At 47.9% G+C, this 26,224-nt stretch overlaps 3 protein-coding genes across 5 annotated transcripts in view; 2 read left to right on the top strand and 1 right to left on the bottom strand.

The window, feature by feature from the left end:
* The window catches only part of LOC133381083 (zinc finger protein 91-like), a 164,079-nt gene that overhangs the window by 66,005 nt on the left and 71,850 nt on the right, over positions 1 to 26,224 (bottom strand). The window lies entirely within an intron of this gene.
* LOC133381078 (zinc finger and SCAN domain-containing protein 2-like) lies at positions 1,953 to 10,539 on the top strand. Its single transcript, XM_061619584.1, has 4 exons — positions 1,953 to 2,231; positions 3,499 to 4,226; positions 6,630 to 6,762; positions 7,156 to 10,539. Exons 2-4 carry the CDS (start codon positions 3,525 to 3,527, stop codon positions 8,742 to 8,744), a joined length of 2,424 nt encoding a protein of 807 aa, XP_061475568.1. The 5' UTR covers positions 1,953 to 2,231; positions 3,499 to 3,524; the 3' UTR covers positions 8,745 to 10,539.
* On the top strand, positions 12,751 to 26,192 carry LOC133381109 (zinc finger protein with KRAB and SCAN domains 8-like). 3 transcript variants are annotated; one of them, XM_061619684.1, is made up of 5 exons: positions 12,878 to 12,971; positions 14,962 to 16,181; positions 19,152 to 19,413; positions 23,776 to 24,029; positions 25,097 to 26,192. In XM_061619684.1, the coding sequence occupies exons 2-5, from the start codon at positions 15,375 to 15,377 to the stop codon at positions 25,217 to 25,219; spliced, it is 1,446 nt and encodes a 481-aa protein (XP_061475668.1). In that variant the 5' UTR covers positions 12,878 to 12,971; positions 14,962 to 15,374; the 3' UTR covers positions 25,220 to 26,192. The 3 variants fall into 3 exon arrangements, with proteins under 3 accessions (XP_061475667.1, XP_061475668.1, XP_061475665.1); XM_061619683.1 differs by lacking the exon at positions 12,878 to 12,971 and adding an exon at positions 12,751 to 12,849 and having other exon boundaries at positions 23,776 to 25,189; XM_061619681.1 differs by having other exon boundaries at positions 23,776 to 25,189.

Below are 26,224 nucleotides of genomic sequence, written 5' to 3'. Positions count from 1 at the left end.
TTGTAAGTTCAGATATTGTGGCTTCCTTTATGGAATCAATCCATCTCTTGTTTGGTCTTCCTTGTTTTCTGCTCCCTTCTGTTTTTCCCAGCATTATGGTCTTTTCTAGTGAATCATGTCTTCTCATTAATTAGCTGGATATTACTAAGTTCTATTTTATTATTTTTTCTATTGCTGTGTTTTTCTTATTATACAAAAATATTAAATTGAAAAAGAAAGAATGAATAATTGCCTGGGAGGAAAAGTTTGCATTAAGAGACTTTTTATGAATAACATCATTTTTCTACAGCACCTTTGCAGCTTCCAATTGTATTGTACAATAGACCGGCTTTCCCTAGTGGGCAGGAAATGAGGGCGGGCCTTATTATCTTACATTCTAAAATTCCTTTCTTCGGCTTCTTTAGGCAGGAGAGTTCTATGAATTTAACCCATGCTGGGTATTCTATCACATATGTTCCTTGGACTGGCTGAAAGCATCCTGAACTGTAGATACATTGCCCTTATCTCCATTTTATATACACCTGAATTTCTATCCACACAAATGACTTAGAGCAATGTTTCCCAAATCTCTGATCAATGTGGCTTATTTTTCAGTGAAGCGCTGAATGTGTTTGTAGACAGCTCCTTGTCAAGAATACAAAACAAATTATTATGTGATTCAGTGTTCCACCTTAAACAAAATAATTCCCCACACATAGAAACTAGCCTGAAAAGGAGAAATGTAGACTGGGAGAACCCTGCTCTAGATTTCTATGTGCAGGGAATTTCCATTTGCATGGATGATCACTCATTGATGTGATTTCCCTCCTGCAGTGGTACAATCTACATACAGATTTACCACCTCAGTGAAATCACACCAATGAATGATAATCTATGCCAGCCTTTCCCAACCAGTGTGCCTCCAGATGTTGTTGGACCACAACTCCCATCAGCCTCAGCCAGCATTGCCAATGGTCAGGAAAGATGGGAGTTGTGGTCCAACAACATCTGGAGGCACACTGGTTGGGAAAGGCTGATCTATGCAAATAGAAATTCCTGGCACATCAGAGAACTTGAAGCCTCCTTGAAATAAAGTTAGAGATACTGTTGATTCTTACACAGAGAGGTTCACAATTATAACAGAAACAAAATCCTTTGGAAGACAGAAGCAAACTTCAAAGGGATCTTGATAGGCGCTAGAGCATTGGGCTGAAAACAACAGAATGAAATTTAACAGGGCTTTAATGCTTTGGAATAGTAGAAGTAAAAATAGTGGTCGGGCTGTGCCCCCCCTTGCCCCAGTGAGCAGCCTCCCATGGAGTGCTAGCTGTGTCTAAAAACTCCCCTTGTAGAGAGAGACACACAAAATTCAATAAATCACCCTGAAAGGGACCTCCATGCAGAACAGATGCTTTAACCACTGGGCTACGGGCAGAGCTTGGAAAGGTTACTTTTTTTAAACTACAATTCCCATCAGCCCCAGCCAGCATGGCCACTGGATTGGGCTGATGGGAGTGGTAGTTCAAAAAGTAACTTTTCCAAGCTCTGGCTACAGGCCCTTTCTTAGGCCACATTCATACTGTACATTTATTCCACTATTATTCCTTTAAACAATTACGCGTTTTCCCCAAGGACTCCTTACGGAGCTATAGTTTCCCGCATGGGATCTCCCCAGAGAACTCTGAAAATTGCAGGTCTGCAAGGGGAGTATGGCTTTCCTAACAACTCTCAGCACCCTTCACAAACTACACTTCCCAGCATTCTTTGGGGGAAAGCAAGCTGGAATTTATAGTGGAATAAATGTACAGTGTGAATGTGGCCCTAGGCTGCAATCCAATACACACTTACCTGGGAGTAAGTCCCATTGAACTCAATGGAGCTTACTTCTGAGAAGACATGGACTGCAATCCTGCCTAGTTACTAATTCTCGAGGCAACACTCCGCGTTCTCTCAGCGAAGGTGGTTTGGAAATTAGAGCAGGGCGGCTTTTTGCAAAAGGGGCGGACGGGGTTAAAAACGTGCAGGCGGAGCTCTCACGCCGAGAGAGGCCCAAGGAAAGAAGGCGAAGGGCCGGGGGAAAATGGGAGAAGGGGACTTGTAAAATGCAAAGCTGCCTTCCTCTCCTGCCGTCTTTTCCTTCCTGATGAGACACATTTCTCCGCTTCCTTCCCACCCCATCGTTGGAGCAATTCTGGAGGCTGCCGGTTCTAGGGGCGGGGCGGGGTTTCTAATGCAAAAGGAGCCCCGAGCAGGTGAATTTACAAGGGAAGGGTTTGGGCGGAGAAGGAAAAATTGGGAGGGTGGAAATTTATGTGGCTGGAAGCCAGGAAGGAGGAGAGGTAGATCGACAGATCCTGCCCACCCCATAGCAACCCCCATTGCGAGGGCAGCAAAAAAGGCTCGTGGCACCTTGTTGTTTTATTTATTATTATTTATTTATTAGATTTATATCCTGCCCTTCCAGTAGGAGCCTAGGGCGGTTGTTTTATTTATTTATTTATTTATTTGAAATATTTCTATCCCGCCCTTCTACCCCTACAAAAGGTCACTAGGGCGGCTCACAGGAAAATCACACACGTAAAAAACACAAAAAGCGTTGAAAGAGATAAAAATGCATAAAATACAGTTAAGAAATCTGGGGGACTGAATAGAACACATAGTCCAGGAGTGGGGAACCGTTGGCCCTCTAGATGTTACAGAACTACAGCTCCCATCAAGCCCCAGCAAGCATAGCCACCAGCTTGGGATAATGGGAATTGTAGTTCAGCCAACATCAGGAGGGCCAAAGGCGTCCCACTACTGTCACAGTCCTTCCACACACAAGTCCTTTCCAGCTTGGCCCAAGCGTTGTTTTCATTGCAGTAATGTAATGCAAGACCTGATTCACAAGAAAAGACAATAAAGCTGGGAAAAACAGAAGAGAGTAGAAAAAGAGGAAGGCCAAACAAGAGATGGATTGATTCCGTAAAGGAAGCCACAGACCTGAACTTACAAGATCTGAGCAGGGTGGTTCATGACAGATGCTCTTGGAGGTCACTGATTCATGGGGTTGCCATAAGTTGTAATTGACTTGGAGGCACATAACAACAACAATATAATGTATGGCACTGTATAATGTATGGCACTGTTGTTAAAGTGATTGATTTCAGAGTTTTTCTACTTCGCCCTTCCTGCAGACCAGAGCACAGGGTGGCTCACAACATAGCATACAATATAAACAGTACTATAAGATATAATATAAAACTGAATAAAATCCATTGCGCCCATTATAAAAACATGGTAGATAAGGCTATCAATGGGTGCTAGCCACAATGGTTATGGCTCTGCCTCCACCGCTGGACACAGTATGCCTCTGCATACCAGTTGCTGGGAATCACAAGTGGGGAGAGTTCTGTGGCCATCAGATCCTGTTAATGGGCTTTCCATTGGGACATCTGTGTGTAAACAGGATGCTGGACTAGATGGGCCTTTGGCCTGATCCACTAGGGCTCTTCTTACGTTCTTAACATCCCTTTCCAGATTAAGAGCTGCCACCAGGAACAAAAATGGAAGAGGACCAGGATCCAGTGAGAGCAACCCAAGGGGAGAGATGGGAGGCGGCAGGAATAGCCTCTTGCATCATCCCATTTGGAGCACCGTCGCCACCTATTAAGCAGGAAGTGGAAGAGGGGCTGCAGTGGCAGCCCTGGGATGCTCAGTGGCAGGCATTTCTGAAGTCGATGCAGCCCCCCCGTCTGGCTTTGAGGCAGCCGCAGATGCCCAAGCCGCAGTCAGGAGAAGATGTGAAGGATTTGAAAGTGGCTTCTGAGGGACGAGTTGAGCCCTCCTTCTGGCCTGGAGGCATGGGTGGGACTCCAGCATCTCCAGGCCAGAGTGGAGGAAACCGCCAAGATGGCAGCCATTTTGATTCTTCTGTGAAAGTGAAGGACGAGATTCTGGACGAGGAAGGCGGCATCAGTGTGGAGATGTGCTGCCAGCGCTTCAGGCAGTTCTGTTATCGGGAAGCCAAGGGCCCCCGAGAGGCCTTCAGCCAGCTCTGGGAGCTTTGCTGTCGGTGGCTGAAGCCCGAGCAACACGCCAAGGAGCAGATCCTGGAGCTGGTGATCCTGGATCAATTCCTGACCATCCTGCCCCAGGAAATGCAGAGTTGGGTCAGGGAACGTAACCCTGAGAGCTGCACCCAGGCAGTGACCCTGGCAGAGAACTTCCTCCTTGGACTGTGTGAGCCAGAGAGAGAGGCGCAAAAGGTGAGAGTTTGGGCAATTTTATCTATTTGAGAAATTTATAAACTGCTTAATATTACAACCTGTTCAGGGAAGGGATCACAGAATCATAGAATCATATAATAGTAGAGTTGGAAGGGGCCTATAAGGCCATTGAGTCCAACTCTCTGCTCAGTGCAGGAATCCAAATCAAAGCATCCCTGAATCCTGACAGATGGCTGTCCAGCTGCCTCTTGAATGCCTCCAGTGTCGGAGAGCCCACTACCTCTCTAGGTAAGTGGCTCCATTGTCATATGGCTCTAACAGTTAGGAAGTTTTTCCTGATGTCCAGTCGAAATCTGGCTTCCTGCAACTTGAGCCCATTATTCTGTGTCCTGCGCTCTGGGATGATCGAGAAGAGATCACGGCCGTCCTCTGTGTGACAACCTTTCATGTACTTGAAGAGTGCTATCATATCTCCCCTCAGTCTTCTCTTCTCCAGGCTAACCATGCCCAGTTCTTTCAGTCTCTCCTCATAGGGCTTTGTTTCCCATCCCCTGATCATCTTTGTTGCCCTCCTCTGAACCTGTTCATTTGTCTGCATCCTTCTTGAAGTGCGGAGACCAGAACTGGACACAGTATTCAAGATGAGTCCTAGCTCAGTGGTAGAGCATCAGCAGGAAAAGATGTCACTCCTTTCACCTCTCTGCAGGGGTGAGGGGCCCTCCTGAATGTAAAAACTAAAGAAGAGTCCTGCTGGATCAGGCCAAAAGCCCTCCTAGTCCAGCATCCTCACAGTGGCCAGCCAGATGCCTATGGGAAACCTGCAAGCAGGACCTGCGTGCAAGAGCACTCTCCCTCACCTCGGCTTCCCAGCTACTGGTATTTAGAAGTATACTGCCTCCGACAGTGGAGGTAGGACATAGCCATCACAACTAGTAGCAGGCTCCTGGCGTGGTTATCCAGCAGGGCTCTTGTTAGCCTCCGTAAATTTGTCTAATCCTCTTCTACAACCATCAATGTTGGTGGCCATCGCTGCCTCTTGTGGGAGCGAATTCCATTATTTAGCTGTGGAAAGTGCAAAAGTACTTTCTTTTGGCTGTCCTGCCTCTTCCAATATTCAGCTTCCTTGGGTGTCCCCAAGATCTAATATTTTCCACTTTCTCTGCACCATGCATAATTTTATATGTGTCTGTCATGTGCCCCCTTGCTTGCCTGTTCTCTAAACTAAAAAGCCCCACACGTTGTATCCGTTCCAAAACAGACAAGTTTAATTCCATGAACCTCCATAAGTTAACTTGCCTTAGGATCCAAGGCTGAACATACGAACATAAGAGCATAAGAAGAACTTGCTGGATCAGGCCAGCGGCCCATCTAGCCCAGCATCCTGTTCTCACAGTGGCCAACCAGATGCATGTGGGGAGCCTGCAAGCAGGACCTGAGTTTGGGCGATTCCCTTTTCCTCCCAACAAGCAGCCCTTGTACCCAAGCCATGTTGATCAGGAAGGCATCTCTGACTCTCCAGAGAAGCCTTTTGGAAGTGCAGGTCTGCTGGAGGTAGGAGGTGTCACTAAGGTTTCTTTTTGTGAACTTTTGTAAGATAGCTGGTCTTGGGATCAAAAGCTAGTGTTGCGTGATTTGCCCCCTTCTCCCAGAAGCCCTCTGTACCCCATCCAGGGCCTTTTCACTGGTGGCACCTCAGTTGTGGAATGCCTTCCCCAGTGAGCTATGTCTGTCTCCTCTGTCTCCGTCACTGTTGACTTTTGGGAGAAATTTGAAAACATTCCTATTTACCCAGGCATTTGATGGCTGAAGGGGACTGTTCCTGGCAACCCTGAAGATCACTGGATGGAAGAAAGTTTTTAACTGTAATTGTATGGTTGTTTTTTTAGGGGGAGGGACATTTTTAACTGTAGTTGTGATTTTAGAGTGTTTTAACTGTAATTGTGTTTTTGAAGTGTTTTTAGCTGTTTTCTAAAAAAAACAGAAAAACTGTTTTCTAAAAACAGTTAAAAACACTTCAAAAATGCAATTACAGTGTTCTTTTTGTTGTAAAACTGTTTTGATGATGTGTTTGCTGTCCTGGGCTCCTTCAGCAGGAAGGGTGGGATGGAAATTCAATAAATAAACAATAAAAAATAAGCCCACATTGTTCAGGAGGACTTTCCAGAGAAGCTTTTTTTGTGGGGAAGGAGGTGTCTCCTGGAGGTAGGAGAGGCACGAAATGTCCTTTCCATGAACTTCCTTATCTTTGGATCCAAGCCCGTATCCCAAATATGTATGGCCCTAACCTGCAGCCCTGCAGATGTTGCTGAACTACCAATTCAGCCCCAGCAAGCCTGGCTGATGGGAGTCGCAGTCCAGCAGCATCCAGAGAGCCACAAGTTACCCACCCCTGCTGTATGAACATGTCTTGAAGAATATGACTGCTGTTTTTTTCCCCATTAGGTGCCAAGGCTGTTGGAGGAAGCATTTGTTAAAACCCCCAAGTCAGAGCAGGAAGAGGATCTGTCAGATTTTGTGAAGATACAGCTTACAGCAGCAGCCAAGCAAGAGGAAGATGGGCAATCCAGCCACTTTGGTAAAGATTCATAGGGCTGAAATATTGGACTTGAGAAACATAGGAAGCTGCCCTTATCCTGAGTCAGACATTGGTACATCTAGCTCAGTATTGTCTGCACTGACTGGCAGTGGCTCTCTAGGGTTTCGGGCAAGGATTTCTCCCGGCTCTACCTGGAGATGCTGGGGATTGAACCCGGGATCTTCTGCATGCAAAGCAGGTGCTCTACTACTGAGCTATGGCCCATCTCCCTCGTAGAACCCTATATGCTGCCCTATGCTCTTTGGAGGAAGGGTGGGTTAAAAATATAATTAATAATCATCACAGAGGCTGCCCTGTTCTGCCACAACCCACCCTGGTCCTTCTTTCCAGTTTGGAATATGATTCATGGCAAGATTCTCTGTTCTGTTCTAGGAGGCGACGGCCAAGTATGGGAGAGTGAGAATGGACTGGGAAGAACTGAGGAAATGAGCCTCAGTGAAATATTTTTGGAAGGAGCCAAAGGGAATTTTTGCCAGGCTCCTGAGCTAGAAGGGAAGGCTGGAAGTCAGCAGGAAAAGCGCGTGGGGACAAGATCAAAGCAAGCCTTCCTTCAAGAGGAAAGTGACAAAAGGGCCCAGGAAAGCGGCTTCCAAGAGGGAATCTGTAGGCTCAAGGGGAGGAATGGAGGCAGTCCAAGCCTCTTTCAGAGCTTTGACCTTCTTGAGAATCAGGAAACTTGCATGGGAGAAAATCTGTCCACATGCTGGAACATCGAGGAAAGTTTCCATGAGAGTTCACACTTGGTTATCCTTGAAGGAATGGTCACTGGGGAGAAGCAACATAAATGCTTTCAGTATGGCAAAAGCTTCCATCAGAAAACAAACCTTAGTAAACACAAGAGAATCCACGCAAGAGAGAAACCATACGCATGTTCAGAGTGCAGGAAAAGGTTTCCTATCAGCTCTCAACTTGGAAGCCACAGAAAAGTGCACTGTGAGGAGAAGCTGTATAAATGCTTCCAGTGTGGGATCAGCTTCAGCAGTAATTCAAAGCTTACCGAACACCAAAGGGTGCACACAGGAGAGAAACCATATCAGTGCTTGCAGTGTGGGAAATGGTTCTTGCAGAGCTCCATCCTTCTGAGACATGAGAGAATCCACACAGGTGAGAAACCTCACAAATGCTCTGCCTGTGGGAAAAGCTTTGTCCAGAAGTCGAACCTCATTCAGCATGAGAGAACCCACACAGGAGAGAAACCGTACACATGCTCTGACTGTGGGAAAAGCTTCAACATCAGCTCTCGGCTTCTGAGCCACCAAAAAGTGCACAGCAGTGAGATACAGTACAAATGCTCACACTGTGGGAACAGCTTTAGCAGCAGCTCAAAGCTAACGGAGCATAAAAGGACGCACACTGGAGAGAAACCATACCAGTGCTTACAATGTGGGGCATGTTTCTCACAACGTTCCGCCCTCTTGCGGCATGAGAAAATTCACACGGGCGAGAAGCCACATAAATGCTTGGACTGTGGCAAGAATTTTAACAGGAAGTCAAATCTTGTCACACACATGGGAACACACACTGGAGAGAGACCATATGAATGCCCGGACTGTGGGAAGAGCTTCAGCTTGAAGCGAAATCTTCTTCGGCACAAGAGAACCCATACCGGAGAGAAACCTTATATATGCTCACAGTGTGGGAAGTGGTTCTCTCATCACTCCGCCCTTTTGAGACATGAGAAGATACACACAGGAGAGAAGCCTCATGAATGCTCGTTCTGTGCAAAAAAGTTTGGCCGGAAAGAAGACCTAATAACACATGAGAGAATCCACACGGGAGAGCGGCCGTACGAATGCTCGGACTGTGGGCAAAGGTTCAGTCAGAGGACACCTCTTGTGGTTCACAAGAGAATCCATACCAGAGAGAAACCATATGAATGTTCACAGTGTGGGAAGTGGTTTTCTCATCACTTGACTCTTTTGAATCATGAGAGAATCCATATGGTGGAATGCAGCACATAAATGCTCAAAAACCCAACTCTCAAGCTTCCCATCATAAAAGATGCAGTGTTCAGCATGAAAGGAAAAATCACGGGAATTATCAGTGTGTAAGGGGAAAAATAACTTCTAAATCTATTTATTTCATATAATGGTACACCCAGGATTGAAACCGCAGGGCGACGTGTTTTTATCTGCTAAAAATTTAAAGTTTCTGCGACCAGGCAATCTAAATTCTCCACCAGGAAAAGCTGGATTCTGCAACCTGTATACATTATACACCTTTCTGTTATATTACATAATTTATTCTGCAATTTGTGCATAATTTGTTCTTGATTTTACTAATAATGGGAAGGCTCAGAGTGCTAAATCCCCACTCTAGAGGACACTAAATTCCAAGTTGCTAAGCACTGACAATCTTATACATCCGCTCTTCCACCTTCTGGGATCTCGAGAGGTGTTGCCCATTCACTTTCAAACATATCTCTGCACCCATAAGGGCTAGAATCCTTTTTTAAAAAATGAAATATGTGGCTTTACAAATGTGGTCTGTAACAAAATGTTGCAGCATGAAGTGCTCCCTGTTCAAGATTCCAGTCACTCCATTCCATTCCCCCTCCCCGTTTTCTGCCTCACTGGGTAGTCAGTCATCATCCCATGGCCACTGAGCATGCTCAGTCCTCACTGGGCTGCTTTTAGAGTCCCACCCCAAGGCTTTGTCCTCCTTAACTTTCGGGTTCCTCCCAGCCTGCTGCCACCTCCCTCTTGTGGATGGGTGGTGCTGTTTTGGCTGCATAAGCAAAATTACAGCCTGAACATCAGAAGTAGAAGGTATGATTTTCAGTCCATTTCCTAATGATTCTCAGCATGGAATTTGCTTCTTTCTGTCACTCACAACAGACTGAGTGGGCGTTTCCGTTTAATTGACCACCACAACCCTTGAGACTAATGTGGAAAACAATTCATAAAATAATAATAATAATAACAACCCAAAGATCTCCTTCCTAGTCAGTCACAACTAGTTTAGTGCTCATCAGATTCATATGAGAAGTTCTGATTCATTTAATTTGCCCCAGTCGGTATCACTTCACGCTTACTTATATTCTGAACTTTCATTTGCCATTTAGCTTCCCATTTACCTAGTTTGGGGATGTCCTTTTGGAGCTCTCGGCATTTGGGTTTTCCCCATCCTGAATAACTTGTCATGATCCACACAGTAAGATTTGCATTTTTTTATTATGCATTGATATTTATGTTCTCAGCTGTGAAATCACAGATGCAATATTAAAAAGGGTAAAAACCCACCAAGCAATGATCCACCTTTCCTTACTGCAGCCTTTTTCCCCAGTCTGGTGGCCTTTAGGTGTTTTGGACGACAACTTCCGACATCCCTCACCATTAGTTCAGCTGGCTGGGGCTTATGAGTGGTAATCCAAAGCATCTGGAGGTCACCAGGCTGGGGAAAGCTGCCTTAATGCAATGGAGTCAGACGTAATTGGGTTGCCTATGGCATAGCAGAATTACACTCCCCCACCCATTGTCTGGTATTTTTCCACTAGAGCTTTCTAGAGCTGTATTGCTTTAATGCAGTTAGCTGGAATCGGAATTAAAACGGAGGTTCTAAGTGGCACTTAATAAAGCACTGTTTTATCCAGCAATGCCCTGCCCTGCCCTATGGCCAACATCCTCGAATCATGTTTATTCACAGGTTCAGCAAAGGTCCTTGGCAACAAGTTAAACGTTTCCTGCACACCAGTTCTGCTTATTGCTTCCTGTTGATCACAGTTATTTTGCCATTTAAAAGTTGATTATTAAGAACGTAATTCCAGACATTTTTATAAGTAAGCATGTCCAAATGATATGAGTAAAATCTGCATGTCCAGCATAAATTTGGACTAGAATGGCAATGTATGCTCAGCTGATATGGAGTAAGATGCCACTGGAACATAATTTGAAAAATAATTTGCTTTAAATTTCCATTTTACATGCTCAGTTCTTTTTATTGCTTCCTGTTGGTCACAGTTATTTTGCTGTTAAAAAGGGGGAGGATTGTGACTGAACTGTAGAAACACACAGTATTAGAGATGTTATTTATTATTTGGTTTATATCCTGTCCTTCCTCCCAGCAGGAGCCCAGGGCGCAAACAAAAGCACTAAAAACACTTTAAAACATCATAAAAACAAACATTAAAATACATTAAAACAAAACAACTTTTAAAACATTTTTTTTTAAAAGCTGAAGACTTTTCTTTAAAAAAAGGTTAAAAAACATTGTGTTGGGTTTTTGTTTTTTTTTAAAGGTTTAATAGCATATTAAAAAGCAATTGCAACACAGATCCAGACTGGGACTGAGATGGACTATTCTTTATTTAACTCTTACATCTCTCATGGCTAAAGAGAATCCAGAGCATGCTGGCTTTTTGTCAGCTGAAATGCAAATGGAATCACTTTCAGCTGATGCCAGAAGATGAATTTCCATGCCAGCCTTTGCCAACCTGGTGCCCTCCAGGTGTTTTGGATGACATCTCCCCAGAGCTGTCCAAAGCATCTAGGGGGCATCAGGTTTGCAAAGGCTGCTCCATGCTGTTCCAAGATCACGTTGCTTGAATGCCATCTGGCCACACCTGTGATACCCATCCTGAGTCTCTCACAGGAAAGCTGTCTTACACCCAGTCAGCGCTTTGGTCCATCTAGCTCAGTACTGCCTGCACTGTCTGGCAGCAGCTCTCCAGGTTTTCAGACAGGGCAACTTTCCCAACCCAACCAGGAGCTGTTGGAGATTGAACCTGGGACCTGCATGCAAAGCAGATGCTCTACCACTGAGCTACAGCCCTTCCAGTCAAGAAGACAGGGAAGGATCGGGTTGATATCTTGCTGAGCTGGAAGCTGTCCGGTATCCTAATGGGAATGAACTTCTGAAGCAACTTCGATTAGCTAACTAAGCCTGATCTGTCCCCCTTTCAAGCCTGTGCCACTCTTTAGGGCAGAATATATTTTGGCAGTAAGTTATACTGTAGCGCGTGCGTGCGTGTTTTTTTTCTCATTCACATCTACATGCCTGCAGTTTCCATTTCTGTAATAAAACCTTGGGTTTTCTTTTTTCATAGTACTATATTTTGACCTGAGGATTCAGGAAGTAGTTCCAGCTCTAACCTTTGGCAGTCTTGTCAAGCTGCTAGTACTACAATGCGTACTTCCCCACAGTAATTTAGAACAGGGATGGGGAACCTGTTGGCCCTCCAGAAGTTGTTGGATTACAACTTCCACCATCCTTGCTAGGGCTGATGGGAGTTGGAGTCCAACAATGTTAGGAGGGCTACAGGTCTGCCACCTCTAATTTAGGAGGATTGACTGGAGACAGAAGTGAATAGACCGTTTGATTCAGAACATTGGGCAGTGGCGGGCAGTTGGTGCAGTCCACATTTTAATGTGAACCTTCCTAATCCACACTTCCCAAAAAATATGTAAACAAACGCAGCTGTCTGTCAAAATCCACACTTCTCTAAATTTCGTGATGTAGTTCTCTAACGAAATAATGTGCACAAAAAAAGGTATGCTAGGAGAAAACATGCAGTGACGCTCCAGGATTTCGGGCAGAGTTTTCTCCCAACCCTACCTGGAGATGCCATTGTGGATTGAACCTGGGACCTTCTTCATGCAAAGCAGGTGTTCTACTACCACTGACCTAGGGCCTTACACGTGTCTCTCAACACGTGCAGAGTACCATACCAGCAGCCCTGTTGAGGAAACACGAAAAGAGAATCCCCGCACTTAGAGCCTCTTTGAGGACGACAGTGTCTCTGAGCGTGTGCAGGGTGCCCGACTGGCAAAGCGCACCTAACACACCCAGTATGAGGGAGCTGCACAAAAAACAGCCCACGCGCACACTTTGCCTTTTAAGGGTTCACTTGTATGCTTGTGCAGCTGACTCCGCCCAAAAGGAAGCCTTGGTCCTTGTCAGTTTCTCATGGGGTGGGGTGGGGGGGACACTGAAGCGCTCTCACTCACTCCAGTTCCCCGATCACAACAAAAGGCTCCACTTCCTTCCTTCTTTCTTTGGTTTTTTCCTTCGAGGGGTTAAAACTATGAGAGCTCCGATGCCTAGACAAGCCCGGAAATGTGAGCAGTGGTGAGTTTCCTTTTCCTGTTGGCTTGGGTGGGAAGCAGCAGCTGCTGCAGCCGCCTTTTAGATTTCAGCTAAACTTGCGCACTTGAAAGGTTGTGGGGTCCGGAGTCTGCAGCTGGCCAGAGGTGAGTTGAGAGGATATGGGGGGTGGGTGGAAGAAGGGAGAAGATCAAGGCAAAGAAGAGGGAGAAATGCAGGGAATGGAGGTGTATGTAGCCCCAAAGAGACAAGGGATCCCCCCACCCCAGGAAGACCCACACAGACCATGGGGTGGGGTGTCTGTGCTGCTGATCTCAGCAGGGTCCCCTCTTCCGTCCAACTCAAGAAAAGAACGGGGAGGGGGTTGGAAACGCTTCAAGAACAGAAGGGAGAGCGAGCGAGCGAGAATGAACAAAGGAAGGACACCAGTGTTGGTGAAAATTGTTAGCCGGAGTTTTGCGTGTGTGTTTTTCCTCTCCCCGTTTCTCTTTTCTTTGGTATCGTGCCTAGTGCAGATTGTGAGCCTGCAGGAAGGGGCTGTCTGGTTTTAATCTCTCTGCGGAACTTGGAAAATGTTAGGTGTGCGCTGTCAAGTAATAAGAAATTAATATGGAGTGAATGGGCGTTGACTGATGTGTGGTTGCAGGCAGGGTTTCTCTAGCTGAAGAGGGAGCTGTCCAACACATCGAAAGACCCGACGAGCCTCCCCCACCCCCCAATCCCTGCGTGCAAGCTTCACAATCTTGAACTGAGGTTGTGGCCTAAAGCTCTTAGAGGAGCCAGAAAATAAGCAGAAGCATCTCTCAGTTCTTGACAGAGCCTTGCTAGGTTTTGCAGAAAGTCACTCCGCATTTCTGTCTCTCCACTCGCACCCCTGGCAGCCCCTTCTTTACACTTCCTTCCGCTCCCTGAGGTTATCCAAGGGACGTTGCTCAGTGGCAGAGCATCTGCTTTGCATGCAGAAGGTCCCAGGCGCAATCCCATCTCTAGGTAGGGTTGGGGAAAAGACCCCTGCGTGAAACGCTGGAAAGCCACTGCCGGTCAGCATGAATAATACTGAGCTAGGTCCACCCACCAATACCATCTGCTTCCTGTTGCAGCCCTCTTCCACTCTACACAGTCTTTTCCTCATTTCCTCTCATCCCACTTTGTGCAGATTGCCTCTGCGCCTGTCCCGATTTATGACTCCCAACTACGTGTGGAAAGTGTGTTTCCTTGGGTGTGCAGGGGAAGACTCTTTCTCCCTTAATTAAAGATATGTAACAGTTTCCTGGGGAGGGCACCAGCACCCGGTGTTCGTGGGCAGTTTGCAGGGCTCGCTGCTGCCTGCCCTGACCCTCCTTAATTCCCCCCTCCTTGGTAGAGCACTCTTGAGCAGCAGCAGGCTGCTGGATCGAGTTACCCTTCGGTTAACTTCTCATAAAGCCCCCAGCCTAGCATCTGGAGCCCTGTCGGCAGTTTAAAAACTGGCTGCACTCGGCCACTGTTGCCGCAATCAGGTGAGTATTCCAGGGCACACCGATGGAGGAGGAAGCCCCCAAAGGATGCCACCTCAAACCTAGATCTCTGGGTGCCCACCCAAGAGGCATGGGGTATAAGGAAGCTGCCTTATACTAAGTCAGACCATTGGTCCATCCCCTCTGAGGGAGGCTCAGAGGATGGTGACAAGGGAGAGGGCCTTTTCAGTTGTGGCTCCCCATCTGCGGAATGTGTTCCTCAGTGATGCTGGGGCAAAAGTGGGAGGAGCAATGCATTTACAATGCATGCAAATTTTACATTTGTACAGTAGGCTAGTTTCTACACACACTCGCACGCCTCCCTCTGTCCTCCATCCGGCAAGCAAGAAGTATTACCGGAGTTCAAGGACACAGTCTGGCCAGGCAAAAACACACAAGGGGGGAGGCTGGGGAGGAGCTGTAGCCTGGGGAGAGTCTCGAGGGCCAGACAGAGAAGCCTGGAGGGCCGCATTTGGCTCCTGGGCCTGAGGTTCCTCCCCCCGTTCTGGAATATTGGCCCCAGTTTCCTTCACTAGGCTTCTGGTATTCCACCTTAATAAATAATAATAAAAATGTTTATAAATGTGCTACACAGTCTAAATCTGCGGTGTCCTCTCTGTTCTCTCCCTCCCCGGTGTAGGAGCAAGAATACATTGCCAGCTTCCATATCTTGCCCTGAAGATCCCCAAGGCTCTGCTTGGAGTGTGCCGTTTGCCTTGCTATACTGACATCGCGGCTGCAGATGGCTTCTCCACCTCTGCTGTAAGGGAGCTGGGAGGCCAAGGGCGAGGACTTCAGGTTCCAGTCGGCCACAAGTTTTCCCAGAGAGCTGCCTTGAGGAACCAGTGGGGGTGGGTGGGCCAAAGCTGCACTCCCACCTCACCCCCAGTAGCAGCCTGTGGACAACCCTCTTTCCTTTCCCTGCAAGTCCTTTGGCACCCTTTGTTTGCCTCTCCGTTGGCCATCGGGGAGGGCCGGGCCTCACCCCTCGAGGGGCCAGGCCTGGCGGCCTTGCGTTGCCGAACCCTGACGTAAGACGAATATAAATACAAAATGGCTGCAGGGAGAGGGGAAACAGCCGCCCTCCACCTCCAGTTTCAGGGTGCCCCGGAGCCGGGAATGCAGCCAGCGATGAAAATGGAGGAGCAAGACCCAGCTGGTCATGACCTAGGGGGTGACGGAGGAGGAGGAGCTCCCCGTTTTGTTCCGGGTGGGTCCATGCGGGAGTTTCTGGCCGGAGAAGCTCCTCAGCAGGTGAAACAGGAGCCGGACGAGGGGCTGCAGCAACACTGGGAAGCCCAGCGACAGGAGTTCCCAAAGGCCATGCCGTACCCCCAGCCGGGTTGGCGGAACCCACCGTTGCACAAGTCCCTGCAGTGGGACACGAGTTCGTTCCATGCCTCCTACGAGGTGGCGGCCAACCCGAGCCAGTGGCCCTCCGGAGGGTGGGTGGCTCAGAGCCTGCCAGGCCTCAGAGGAGAAGCTCAGCCGGTCTACAGCGGCCCGGAGCACCGGGAGCGAAGGAACTACGGGAACGTGAAGGAAGAGGCCCTGAGCGAAGACACGGCCAGCTTGGAAGTGCGGCGCCAGCACTTCCGGCATCACCGCTACCAGGAGGCCGAGGGCCCCCGGGAGATGTGCAGGCAGCTCCAGGAGCTCTGCCACCAGTGGCTGAGGCCTGAGAGGCACACCAAGGAGCAGATCCTGGAGGTGGTGATCCTGGAGCAGTTCCTGACCATCCTGCCCCAGGAAATTCAAAACTGGGTCCGGGACCATGGCCCGGAGACCTGCGCCCAAGCGGTGGCTTTGTCGGAAGATTTCCTGATGAGGCAGCGGGAGGCCCAGAGAAAAGAACAGCAGGTAAAAAAAATTAATCTTTTCTTCCTTCCCCCCCCCCCGTTCCATTTTATTCCCCACACCCTGTGAGAACAGAATGCCGGACTAGGTAGGCCTTTGGTCTGATCAGGAAGGGATGTTCTTGTGTAATTCTGATTAACAATTGGCCACAACCTTGAGGAGCGGTGGCATTGAAAAATAATAAAAACTGGACCACCTTCATTGTGAAAACAGGAAAGCCATTAAGTGAGTGAGCACCCGTTAAGGGCATTAGCAAATGGGATAAAATCTGACAAGCCTGAGTCCACTTGGTGGCCTTTCCTGACTTAACTTACATCTCCTAGGTGTACCACACGTCCCCAGAAAGTCGCTTACCCTTTTGGTTGGATCACCTTCCACGTTAATGAGCATTTTAAGCATGAAATTCTGTACCCTTTTTATGCAATACTACTTTCATCCCATTTGTGAATGCATTGTGAGCTTTCTATGCAATATGCTCTCGGTCATTCACTGGTTATTATTCCCGTTTATTCTCTTATTGTGTTGTTTTGTACCATTGTTAAAAATGGAAAATTCAATAAAAATGATTTATTTCCCCCCATCCCACCCACCCCAAAAAGATCAGCAAATGGAACCCGGTTAGTTTTGCCACAACCTGATGATTATTGGCTTGTGGCACCAGTGTTTGTGGAATGCCCTCCTTGCTGAAATACGAAAAGCCTCATCAGTATTGGCCTTCCGCCGGCTCTTGAAGACACATCTGTTTAGGCAGGTGAAACTGAACTTCCTGATCTAATCAAATGGACTTTCCTGAAAGAAGAAGAGCTTGAAAAGGAAAGCAGAACATTTCTCAGAATTGAATACAATGTGCAGGGGTTTCTTTGCAAATAAGTCCATGTGGAAACAGGATTCCTGGAAGAAGAAGGCGGCTGCGTACATATGATACATTTAAAGCACATTGCTGCCTCCAAATAACAGAGGCAGAGCCCTGCTGGGTCAGGCCAATAACCCGTCTAGTCCAGCATCCTGTTCTCACTGTGGCCAGTCAGATGCATCTGGGAAGTCCACAAGCAGGACCTGAGCGCAACAGCACTCTCCCCACTTGTGATTGCCAACAACTGGCATTCGGAGGCATACTGCCTGGGAACTGTAGTTTACCTCTCACAGAGCTACAATTCCCAGCACCTTTAACAAACTGTAGTTCCCAGGATTCTTTGGGAGAAGTCATGTGCTTTAAATGTATCTTGTGTGCATTGTGTACAAAAGTGGGCAAAAAGTTCAAGGTTCTAGTTTTGGTGTACAAAGCCCTATACAGCTTGGGACCAGGATACCTGAAAGGCCGTCTTATCCCTTATATACCCAGTCGATCACTGCGCTCTTCAGGTGAGGGCCTCCTGCAGATACCATCTTATCAGGAGGTTCATTCTGCACAATATAGGAAACGGACATTTAGTGTGGCGGCACCTACCCTGTGGAATTCCCTCCCCTTAAATATTAGGCAGGCACCACCTCTGCTATCTTTTCGGCACCTTTTGAAGACTTTCCTCTTTCAACAAGCCTTTTAAGTTGAGACCTATGCCAGTCTAAGTCTGCGTTGGAATTGCTTTTTAATATGTTTTTAAACCTTTTTTTTTAATACTTTTTTAACCTTTTTTCTTTTTTTTAAAGATGTCTTCAAAGCTTTTTAAAAAAATGTTTTTAAAGATGTTTTGTTTTAATGTATCTTAAAGTCTGTTTTTAGGATGTTTTAAAGTGTCTTTAGAGCTTTTGTTTGCAACCCTGGGCTCCTGCTGGGAGGAAAGGTGGGATATAAATCAAATAATAAATAAATAAATAAAAACCGAAGAGTTTACAACTACTGCTCCAGTTCTTTGGAGTGGAAATGGTGTTCATTCTTCACCCCACTGATCAAAGCTTATTGGTCTAGGGTAGGAGTGGGGAACCTCCAGCCCACTGGCCTCATTGGGCCTGGCACAGCTCCCAATCTGACCTGGGAGGCTGTTTTCCCCAAACCATGCCCGCCTGACCCACACCTGATCTCATATGTCAGGATAGGCCAGAATGCAGCTCCAAAGGATCAACTGGGAGCTTCAAGTGAGCTCCTGATTATTCCCTTGCAAGCGGGGCTCGCTGCTGATAGTGAGCCCCACTGGGATTTGCTGCACTAAAGAGTTCCCCACTGGTGAGTCCTGCTTTGTCTGTTTGGATGCAGACTGTACCTGCAAGCAAATGTGTTTCCTCCGAAGCCGCTGTCTTGTGCAGGAGTAGCCAGTGTGTTGCCTTCCGGATGCTGTTGGATTCCACCAGCCCTAGCCGGCATGACCAGTGGTCAATGGAGATGGAAGATGTAGTCTGACAACATCTGGAGGGCACCACATCAGCAATTTGGGGGAAGGGCTATAGTCCAATGGCAGAGCACCTCCTTTGCCGACAGAAGGCCCCAGGTTCAATCCCCGGCCGCTCCGAATAGGTCTGGGAGAGGTGTCTCTCTGAAGCCCTGGAGAGCTGCCGTCAATCAGTATAGACAATCCTGAGCCAAATGGACAAACAGTATGATCTGATATGAGGCACCGTCCTATGGAGATGAGGCCTCAGGTTTGAATTCTGGGCGAGGAATTTGCCAGAGTCGAGGAAAGCCAGGCTAATCCCTTTAGTGAATTTTTAAGCGGCAAATTCGGGGTTGGGGGGTGGTAGATTTATAAACTGCTTGAAGACATTATGGCTCTGGAACCTCTGAATGCCAGTTGCTGGGGGACAGAGAGCAGGGGAGGGTTGTTGTCCTCATTCCTCATGGGGTGTTTTTTCCAGAAGCATCTTGTTGACCCCCGTTGGAAACAAGGATCAGGACCAGACAGAGCTTTTCCCTGATCCGACAGGACTTACGTTCTTATCAAAATGGCTCTAGTATGGAGCAGGTGTTTTACAACACGTAGTTTTTCCAGGCGGTCTCCCCAGATCCTTCCTGACCTGATCCTTCCTTGGTGCTCTTCCCAGGTGCTGTGGACGTTTGAGGACATGGTGGTGAACCCCCCCATGACACAGCAGGTGCAATATCCCTCTGTGACGCAACAGGTGCACTACCCCACTGTGGCCCTCCCGGTGCAGTATCCGCCCCTGGTGCAGCAGGCACAGTATCCTGCCATCGGACAGCAGGCCCCGCACCCCGTTGTGCCAGACAGAGCACTGCCAGATTGCGGCAGAACAATGATCCGCAGGGAGCCTGTGCCGGAGGGCGGCAGAAGTCTCAGGCCATACGGTAAGGATTCTCTGGGGCTACTACATTTGTGCAATTTGAATGCTCTAGGGAAGTTACAGTCTGAGGTCTCTTTGGTCCTTCAGGCTCCATGACATAAACCAGACCTCTGTCTCTGGGGTGGGCAGACTTCAGGCTTGTCGGATATGTGCTGAACATCAGAAGAGCCCTGAAGCTGGATCAGGGCAAAGGCCCATATAGTCCAACATCCCTTTCTCGCAGTGGCCAACCAGACAACCAAGGAAAGCCCAAAACCAGGACCTGAGCGCAAGAGTATCTCTCCCCACTTGTGATTCCCCGAAAAATGGTATTCAGAGACATTCTGCCTCCAACAGTGGAGGTACTAGAAGCCCAGGATCTTCCAACTAGATCCAAGGGCAAAAGACACAAACTTAGAATTGGAGGACAGTGTGCCTGTTTGTACATTCTGAGCCTGGGAGTGTTTTCAGTACAAGAACTGAACTGAACTCACAGTTCCTTCATGCTAAAGGCCACTGTCGGTGGGGAAAAAGACGTTTCATTGTTAAAAGAATAGGGAGTCAGAGAAAGCCTTGCTGATCTACTGCTAATCACTCAGAGATCTACCAGTAGATCCCATGCTACATGCTACTCATCCCTGCTCTACTGTACCACTCGGCCAAAATGTATTTCCCCTCAGTTTCGCCATCCATTGACCCAATTGGTATGTCACGGTCAACCATCGTTAATGGTTTACTATAAACGTACCTAAGGAGGCTCCGTCACTCCTCCTTCTAATGCTGACATGATCCCTGGCTTCACGTTATGTCCATTCCAGGGAACGTGGTTCATTTCTATCCTAACAAACTATAATCTGTAGCCAAGGCTGGTTTTGGCTTCCTGAGAGTGGGCTTGTGGGAGTGAAACAAACTACAGCCTCTGGTTCAGACATAACAAAAAGCCAGGGCTCACGGTTTGTTTCTTCCATGCATGAGAAGGGAGGAATGAAAGATCTTAGGAGACATCATGAAAAACTATTAACTGTGGCTTGCTGGGATACATGGGGGGCATTGAACAAATATACTTTATTGCACATAGCCAGAGGCCTTTGTGTAACCGCTCCCCGAACCTCACATTTTGTTCATATATAGATAAACAGTGACCATCAAGAGGAGTGGTGCTGCCACAAACCAATTGGTGGCTAACAAAGATTTCGCTCCCCCTGTCCACCCCTCCCCAAATTTGAGCCAGTTCAGCCTTAGTACATATCTCATGTAATCATGATGGCATCGTGCAAGATTCTGAGAATCTCTGCTTTCATATTTTGAAGGGGTGTGTGAGTATGTTAAATGCAAAGTAAGTTTCAAGCCTAAAAGGCTTTAAAAGCATGTGGCCTGTTGAAATTACAGCAACTGGACAGGGCAAGAGCCAGCGGTGCAGTGGATAGAATATTGGACCAGGGAAACATGGGTTCAAATCCCCATTCATCCATGAAGTGCATCAGGTGGCTTTGGGCGTGTCAGTTGGCTCTCAGCCTAATCTACCTCGCAGGGTTGTTGTGAGAAGATGGCACAGCTCCATCTACCTCTTGGCCATGAACTACTGAGGAAGAGTTGGCTATAAATTAATAAATTCTGAGTGAGATGGGAAAGAAATGCTGAGATTGGGTGTCTGATATCAGCCAAGTGGGCCTGGTATATAACCGCATGGAAGCTACTCCGAGCTGAGCTTGAATTGTTTTGCTAGAGCACACCAAGGGCCTTCGAGTCCAGTGCTATATTTCCAGATGCCTCTGGGCACTCACAAACATGGTATGTTTGACCATTGCCAGCAGCTTGTACTCAAAGGTAGACTGCCTCTGTACATGGAGGATCCCTACAGCTGCTCTTGCTAATCACTATTAATAGACCTTAATCGCTTTATTGAACATTTTTTTAAAAAAAGAAGTCCTGTGAGCTAGTAGTAGCTGCCAGCCATGTGGTCTGAATCTGCACACACTCTTTATTCAGGTCTGTCTAAAGTCAGTGCTGGTGAGTGACACCCGTTCTTGGGAAGGCTGTTTTATGGCAAGGGGGCCAGATCATGCAACCACTTTTTTTGCTGTGCCATACGTGGGAACGTAGGCAGCTGCCTTATACTGATTCAGACCACGGGTCCCTCTAGCTTAGTAGAGTCTACACTGACTGGCAGCGGCTCTCTAGGCTTTCAGAGAGGGAGTCTTTCTACCTGGAGTCGCCAGGGATTGAACCTGGGACCTTCTGCACGCAAAGCAAATGATCTCCTCACTGGGCTATGGCCCTTTTCTACTACATCAGGATGCCAATATGAAATGGTTGAAACTACAGAAACAGTTTCTGTAGTGTAGTGGGTATCAGGTCCGCCTCGTATGCTAAAGGTACTTGGTTCAGAACCAGGCAGACACATATTTAAGAGCGCCAGTGTGGCGTAGTGGCCAAAGTGTCGGACTGGGACCTGGAAAACCAGGGTTCAAATCCCCACTCAGCCATGAAGCTCACTGGATGACCTTGGGCCAGTCACCATCTCTCAGCCTAACCTACCTCCCAGGGTTGTTGTGAGGATAAAATCAGGACCTGGAGAACCATGTTTGTACACTGCCTTGAGGTTGTTGGAGGAAAGGTGGGATATAAATATAATAATAAAAATGCAGGGTGAGCAAAGTGTCTTGAACCATATCCAGGTTTATCTCTCTTGCTATATAATAAAAATGTAAGCCTTGATGCTGTCATGATATCATGTGGCATGATGTCTGGGTTGGGGCATGGGGGCAAGGATTAGTGGGTGAGCAGGCTGGCTACCTGGGTTGCACGTGTTGCAGCAGGTGGCTGTGGGCTGGGCCAGGATTTGGGTGTCAGCAGGACGGTGTCAGCAACAGCGGCCCCACAGCTTGAGGTGGGGAGTGTGGGTGCCTGGAGGTGGTGTGGATGTGTGCGAGACCAAGAGAGAGTGTGTGTGCTTGAGGGTGTGTGCCTTACCCTGGAAGACAATCTTACTCGGCCATGAGTGATCACCATGAATGAATGAATGAATGAAAATGATGTGTGTGTGTGTTTGGGGATGGGGGGTTGGCGAGCGAAACGAGCAAGGAGTTCTCCCCCCAGTGTGTGTATGTGTGTATATAGAGAGAGAGGGAGAAGGAGAGGGAGGGAGGGGTTTATTAAATGACCACAATCCTTGCACTGATATAGCAGAAGAGGGCAGAAGCTGAAACATTTTGCTGTAAGAATTTAATAGATCTGTTTTGTTAGTCACTGATGGAGGAACCTGTGCCCTCCCTTCCCAGACATTGCTGGACTCCAACTCCCATCAGCCCCAGCCGGCTTGGTCAGTGATGATGGGAGTTAGAATCCAACACAATCTGGAGGACCCACAGGTTCCCCCACCCCTGATGCAAAGGGGAAGGGCTGTAGCTCAGGGGCAGAGAACATCTGCCTTGCATGCAGAAGGTCCCAAGTTCAATCCCCAATGGCATCTCCAGGTAGGACTGGGAGAGACTCTCTGCCGGAAACCCTGGAGAGCCAATGGTCTGACTCGGTATAGGGCAGCTTCCTGTGTTCCTGAACCTGGCTGAAGTGCCGCCTGAGGCATTAAACGTTGTATATCTTGGCCTCATAAATCAGCCAACAAAAACAACTAGTCTTCAAAGTTTTACCAGCTTCCTATGAGGCTAGTAGCTGGCTGTGGAATTGGTGAAGGCCGCATCTTTCACAGCTGGTGTGGAAACACAGAGCTGTCACCCCTTGAGACGCTCATAAGAAGAAATCCTTTTCCGAACAGCCTGGTGGAGGGAAGACTGGGAATGCTCAGTCTCTCTTCTGCCGGCCAGAGAGGAAGGGGCTTTCTTTCCTCCATCGCAGGGGTGGAGAACCTTTTTCAGCCGGAGGGCCACATTGCCACATGGACAACCTTCTGGGGGCCGCATGTGAGTGGTGGGTGGGGCCAGAGGCCAAAAGCAATGGATGTGTTTTTTTAACCCCATTATGAATTAAAGACAAGCAAGCTGTGCTGTTGGATTGCAAAATCAGACTCCTACTAGGTTCACTTAGTTAACACAGAGATGTTAACCAAACAATTTCTTATTTTATTTATTTATTTATTTATTTATTTTATTTATTTATTAAGAAATTAAAACAATTCCAATACAGATGCAGACTGGAACAAAGCTCTGTATTCTTCTTAAAAGGCTTGGTTGAAAGAGGAAGATCTTCAGTAGCTGCCAAAAAGACAAATTAGGCATTGTGAGGGAAATGGTGCCTGTGTAGGCTGGCGAGTTAGTGTCACAGTGGCTTAAGCTGCCATAAGATATGCCTCCCAAACACGGAGTCTAATTTGTGTGGTTTCTTTTCCCCCTCCCATACTATCTCCCCCCTGCCTCTGACCCTCGTGCAGGGCCTATCCAAGAGTTCCGGAGACCCCTCACAAATGCAGAGCGGATGCGGAACCGGAGGATGCGAAACCGAAAGCAGCGCCTGGAGACCAGCATGCAGCTCGTTGAGTCGGCTTCGAGGGCCCCCTCCATGCTTTTGGACGCCATGCGGGGCTTGCACCGGCAGGACCTGAAGGCCTTTGACAGGGCCAGGCAAGAGGAAAGGCAGCACAGGAAGCAGGAGAGGCGCCAAGACCGGGCCACAGCCCACCTGATGGTCAGTGCCATTGAGCGCTCCCACAATGACCTGGGAGAGTTCTTGGGGAGGCAGACTGCTACCATGGCTGCCATTGCGGCAGTGTTTACCGGCCAGAGGTCTCCGCCACAAGGATCATTTCTCAGTTACAGTTCTTACCAGGGGCTCAACAACCCCCCTTGGGGCTCACTGGAGCCCGTGACCTCTCTACCGCCCAGTCACATCCCTGGTGTGCCTTCAGAGCCCGTGACTGGCCCAGTCATTCCGTGTCCGGTGCCTCCTCTGGCCACCCCCGGCGGCATATGTGACCCAGTCCCTGAGCCGCCTCCTACGGACGGACCCAGAGAGGACGCTGCCCCAGACGTGCCCACACCCTCGACCTCTGACGCCACTTCCCGCACGCTCGACCCGCGGCCAAACAGAGGAGCCAAACGGAAGATGAGGGAGTGATGAGTGTTGACTCTCCCTCAGCCCAGTTGTGGTTTTTATTTAAATTTTGATGGGGATTTCTCAACGGGCTGGGTTGCCAGAACCCAGCGGCTCTTTCCCCTCCTTCCCACCCTCCTCTGGTTTTAACAGGACAGCCCATCTATCTATGCAAAAAGGTATAAAGTCATGCCCTGTACTGGCAGCCAGGGAGAGCTGTAGAGTTCAGAGCCCGTGTCATTCCAACGGGCAAAGAGGTGAGCTTTGATCGAGGAGACCTGGGGAAATGGTCCATGGACCCATTGTGCGGCTTGGGCGAGTCACACCTGCCCATCTGTAAAATGGGAATAACCAGTCTACCTTGCCAAAGTGGCTGAGAAGCGTGCTTTGCAAATGCAGGAGTCCTGACAATGCATGCGTCATTGAACGTATTTTACCTCCCAAGCCAATTTTACACCGCTTACAGATTTTTTGACATATTAAGCGGTATATAAATGCTTTTTAATAATCATAAATTAAAGTAGGGCCGAGGGCAAAAGCTGTTCCAGTGAAGCTGTGCAGATCCTGGGCTCCATGAAGTGGCCCTGTTGATACAACTCTTTTTCAGTGATGTTTTATTTATTATATTTATTATAAAAGTTTTTTTTATTTCCCACTACTAGATGCCTGCGGTGGTTAACAAACAACCAAGCCACAAAATTCCAACAATATTTGTTATAAAGAACCAACAATACAAAAAGAGAACATTTAAATCCAGAAGCCAACAAAAATATTTTAAAAACTGAGCAGTCCAGCAGAGCGGAACACTGTGCAATCTCTGTTGGGTTTGTCCTCGGTGCTGTCCCTTGAGGAAAGTCGGTGTTATACATTTTACAGATGGGGAAAACTGAGGATCTGTGTTGGTAGCGGAGGGTTTTGTTCCAAACCCTGATACTTGATTTTTTAGTATTATTAATCAGAAAGGACTCACCAGGTGGGGCAGAGCTGCTACACTAGCTTCCGAGAAGGTGGGTTGCTGTTGCTTATGGGGAGGGGGAGGAGCAAGGTGGTGGGGAGGTTGTTGTGGCACAGTCTTGTGCTCCTGCTGGTGCATTTGTACCACACCAACCTCCCTGCTGCCTCGCTCTTCACTGACCCTCCTGTGCCATTAAGAAGCAGCTTGAACTGCCTGCAGCCACTAGCTGGTGCTAATGCTCACCTCCCTTGCCATGCAAAGTTTCACATGCAGATCAAGCTGCTTTTTAAAGCAGGGCTAGGAGAACCTGAGGCCCTCCACAAGTTGCTGGACTACAACTCCCAGCATGCTGGCTGGGGCTGACAGGAGGTGGAGTCTAAAAACTCAAAAGCACCAGGTTCTCTATCCCTGAACAGGAGCAGGGTGCCCCCCCCCCCCGGCGCTTAGTTGGCAATCCTAGATTCAAGCACAGCTCAGTTTTCCTTAAGTCACACTGGCTTTCTCGCAGAAATATACAGGAGATGTCCAAATCAGCCTTTCTTTCCCCAGAAGCAGCAGCAACAACTTTCTAAGGCAATCTGCATTTAAGTCTACAGACACACACACACACACCACCATTTTTTAAGACTGGCACTTGGGACTTGGTATTTTGGAGCCTTCTGGGCCGCATTCTTCAGTTTTAATGGTTTTTTAGAAGTATTGTTTTTAAACAAACCTTGTATCTATCAATCTTGCAAAAGATGTATTTATTTCTAAATGTATTTTCAGCTTTAAGTGTTGGGCAAGAATAAGGAATGGTATTGTGGGGGTTGTGGGAAATTTGAGGGAGGGAGGG

The sequence above is a fragment of the Rhineura floridana genome, chromosome 3, assembly GCF_030035675.1.
Source record: "Rhineura floridana isolate rRhiFlo1 chromosome 3, rRhiFlo1.hap2, whole genome shotgun sequence".
Classification (NCBI taxonomy): domain Eukaryota; kingdom Metazoa; phylum Chordata; class Lepidosauria; order Squamata; family Rhineuridae; genus Rhineura; species Rhineura floridana.
This window is presented reverse-complemented; position numbering and strand designations above follow the sequence as displayed.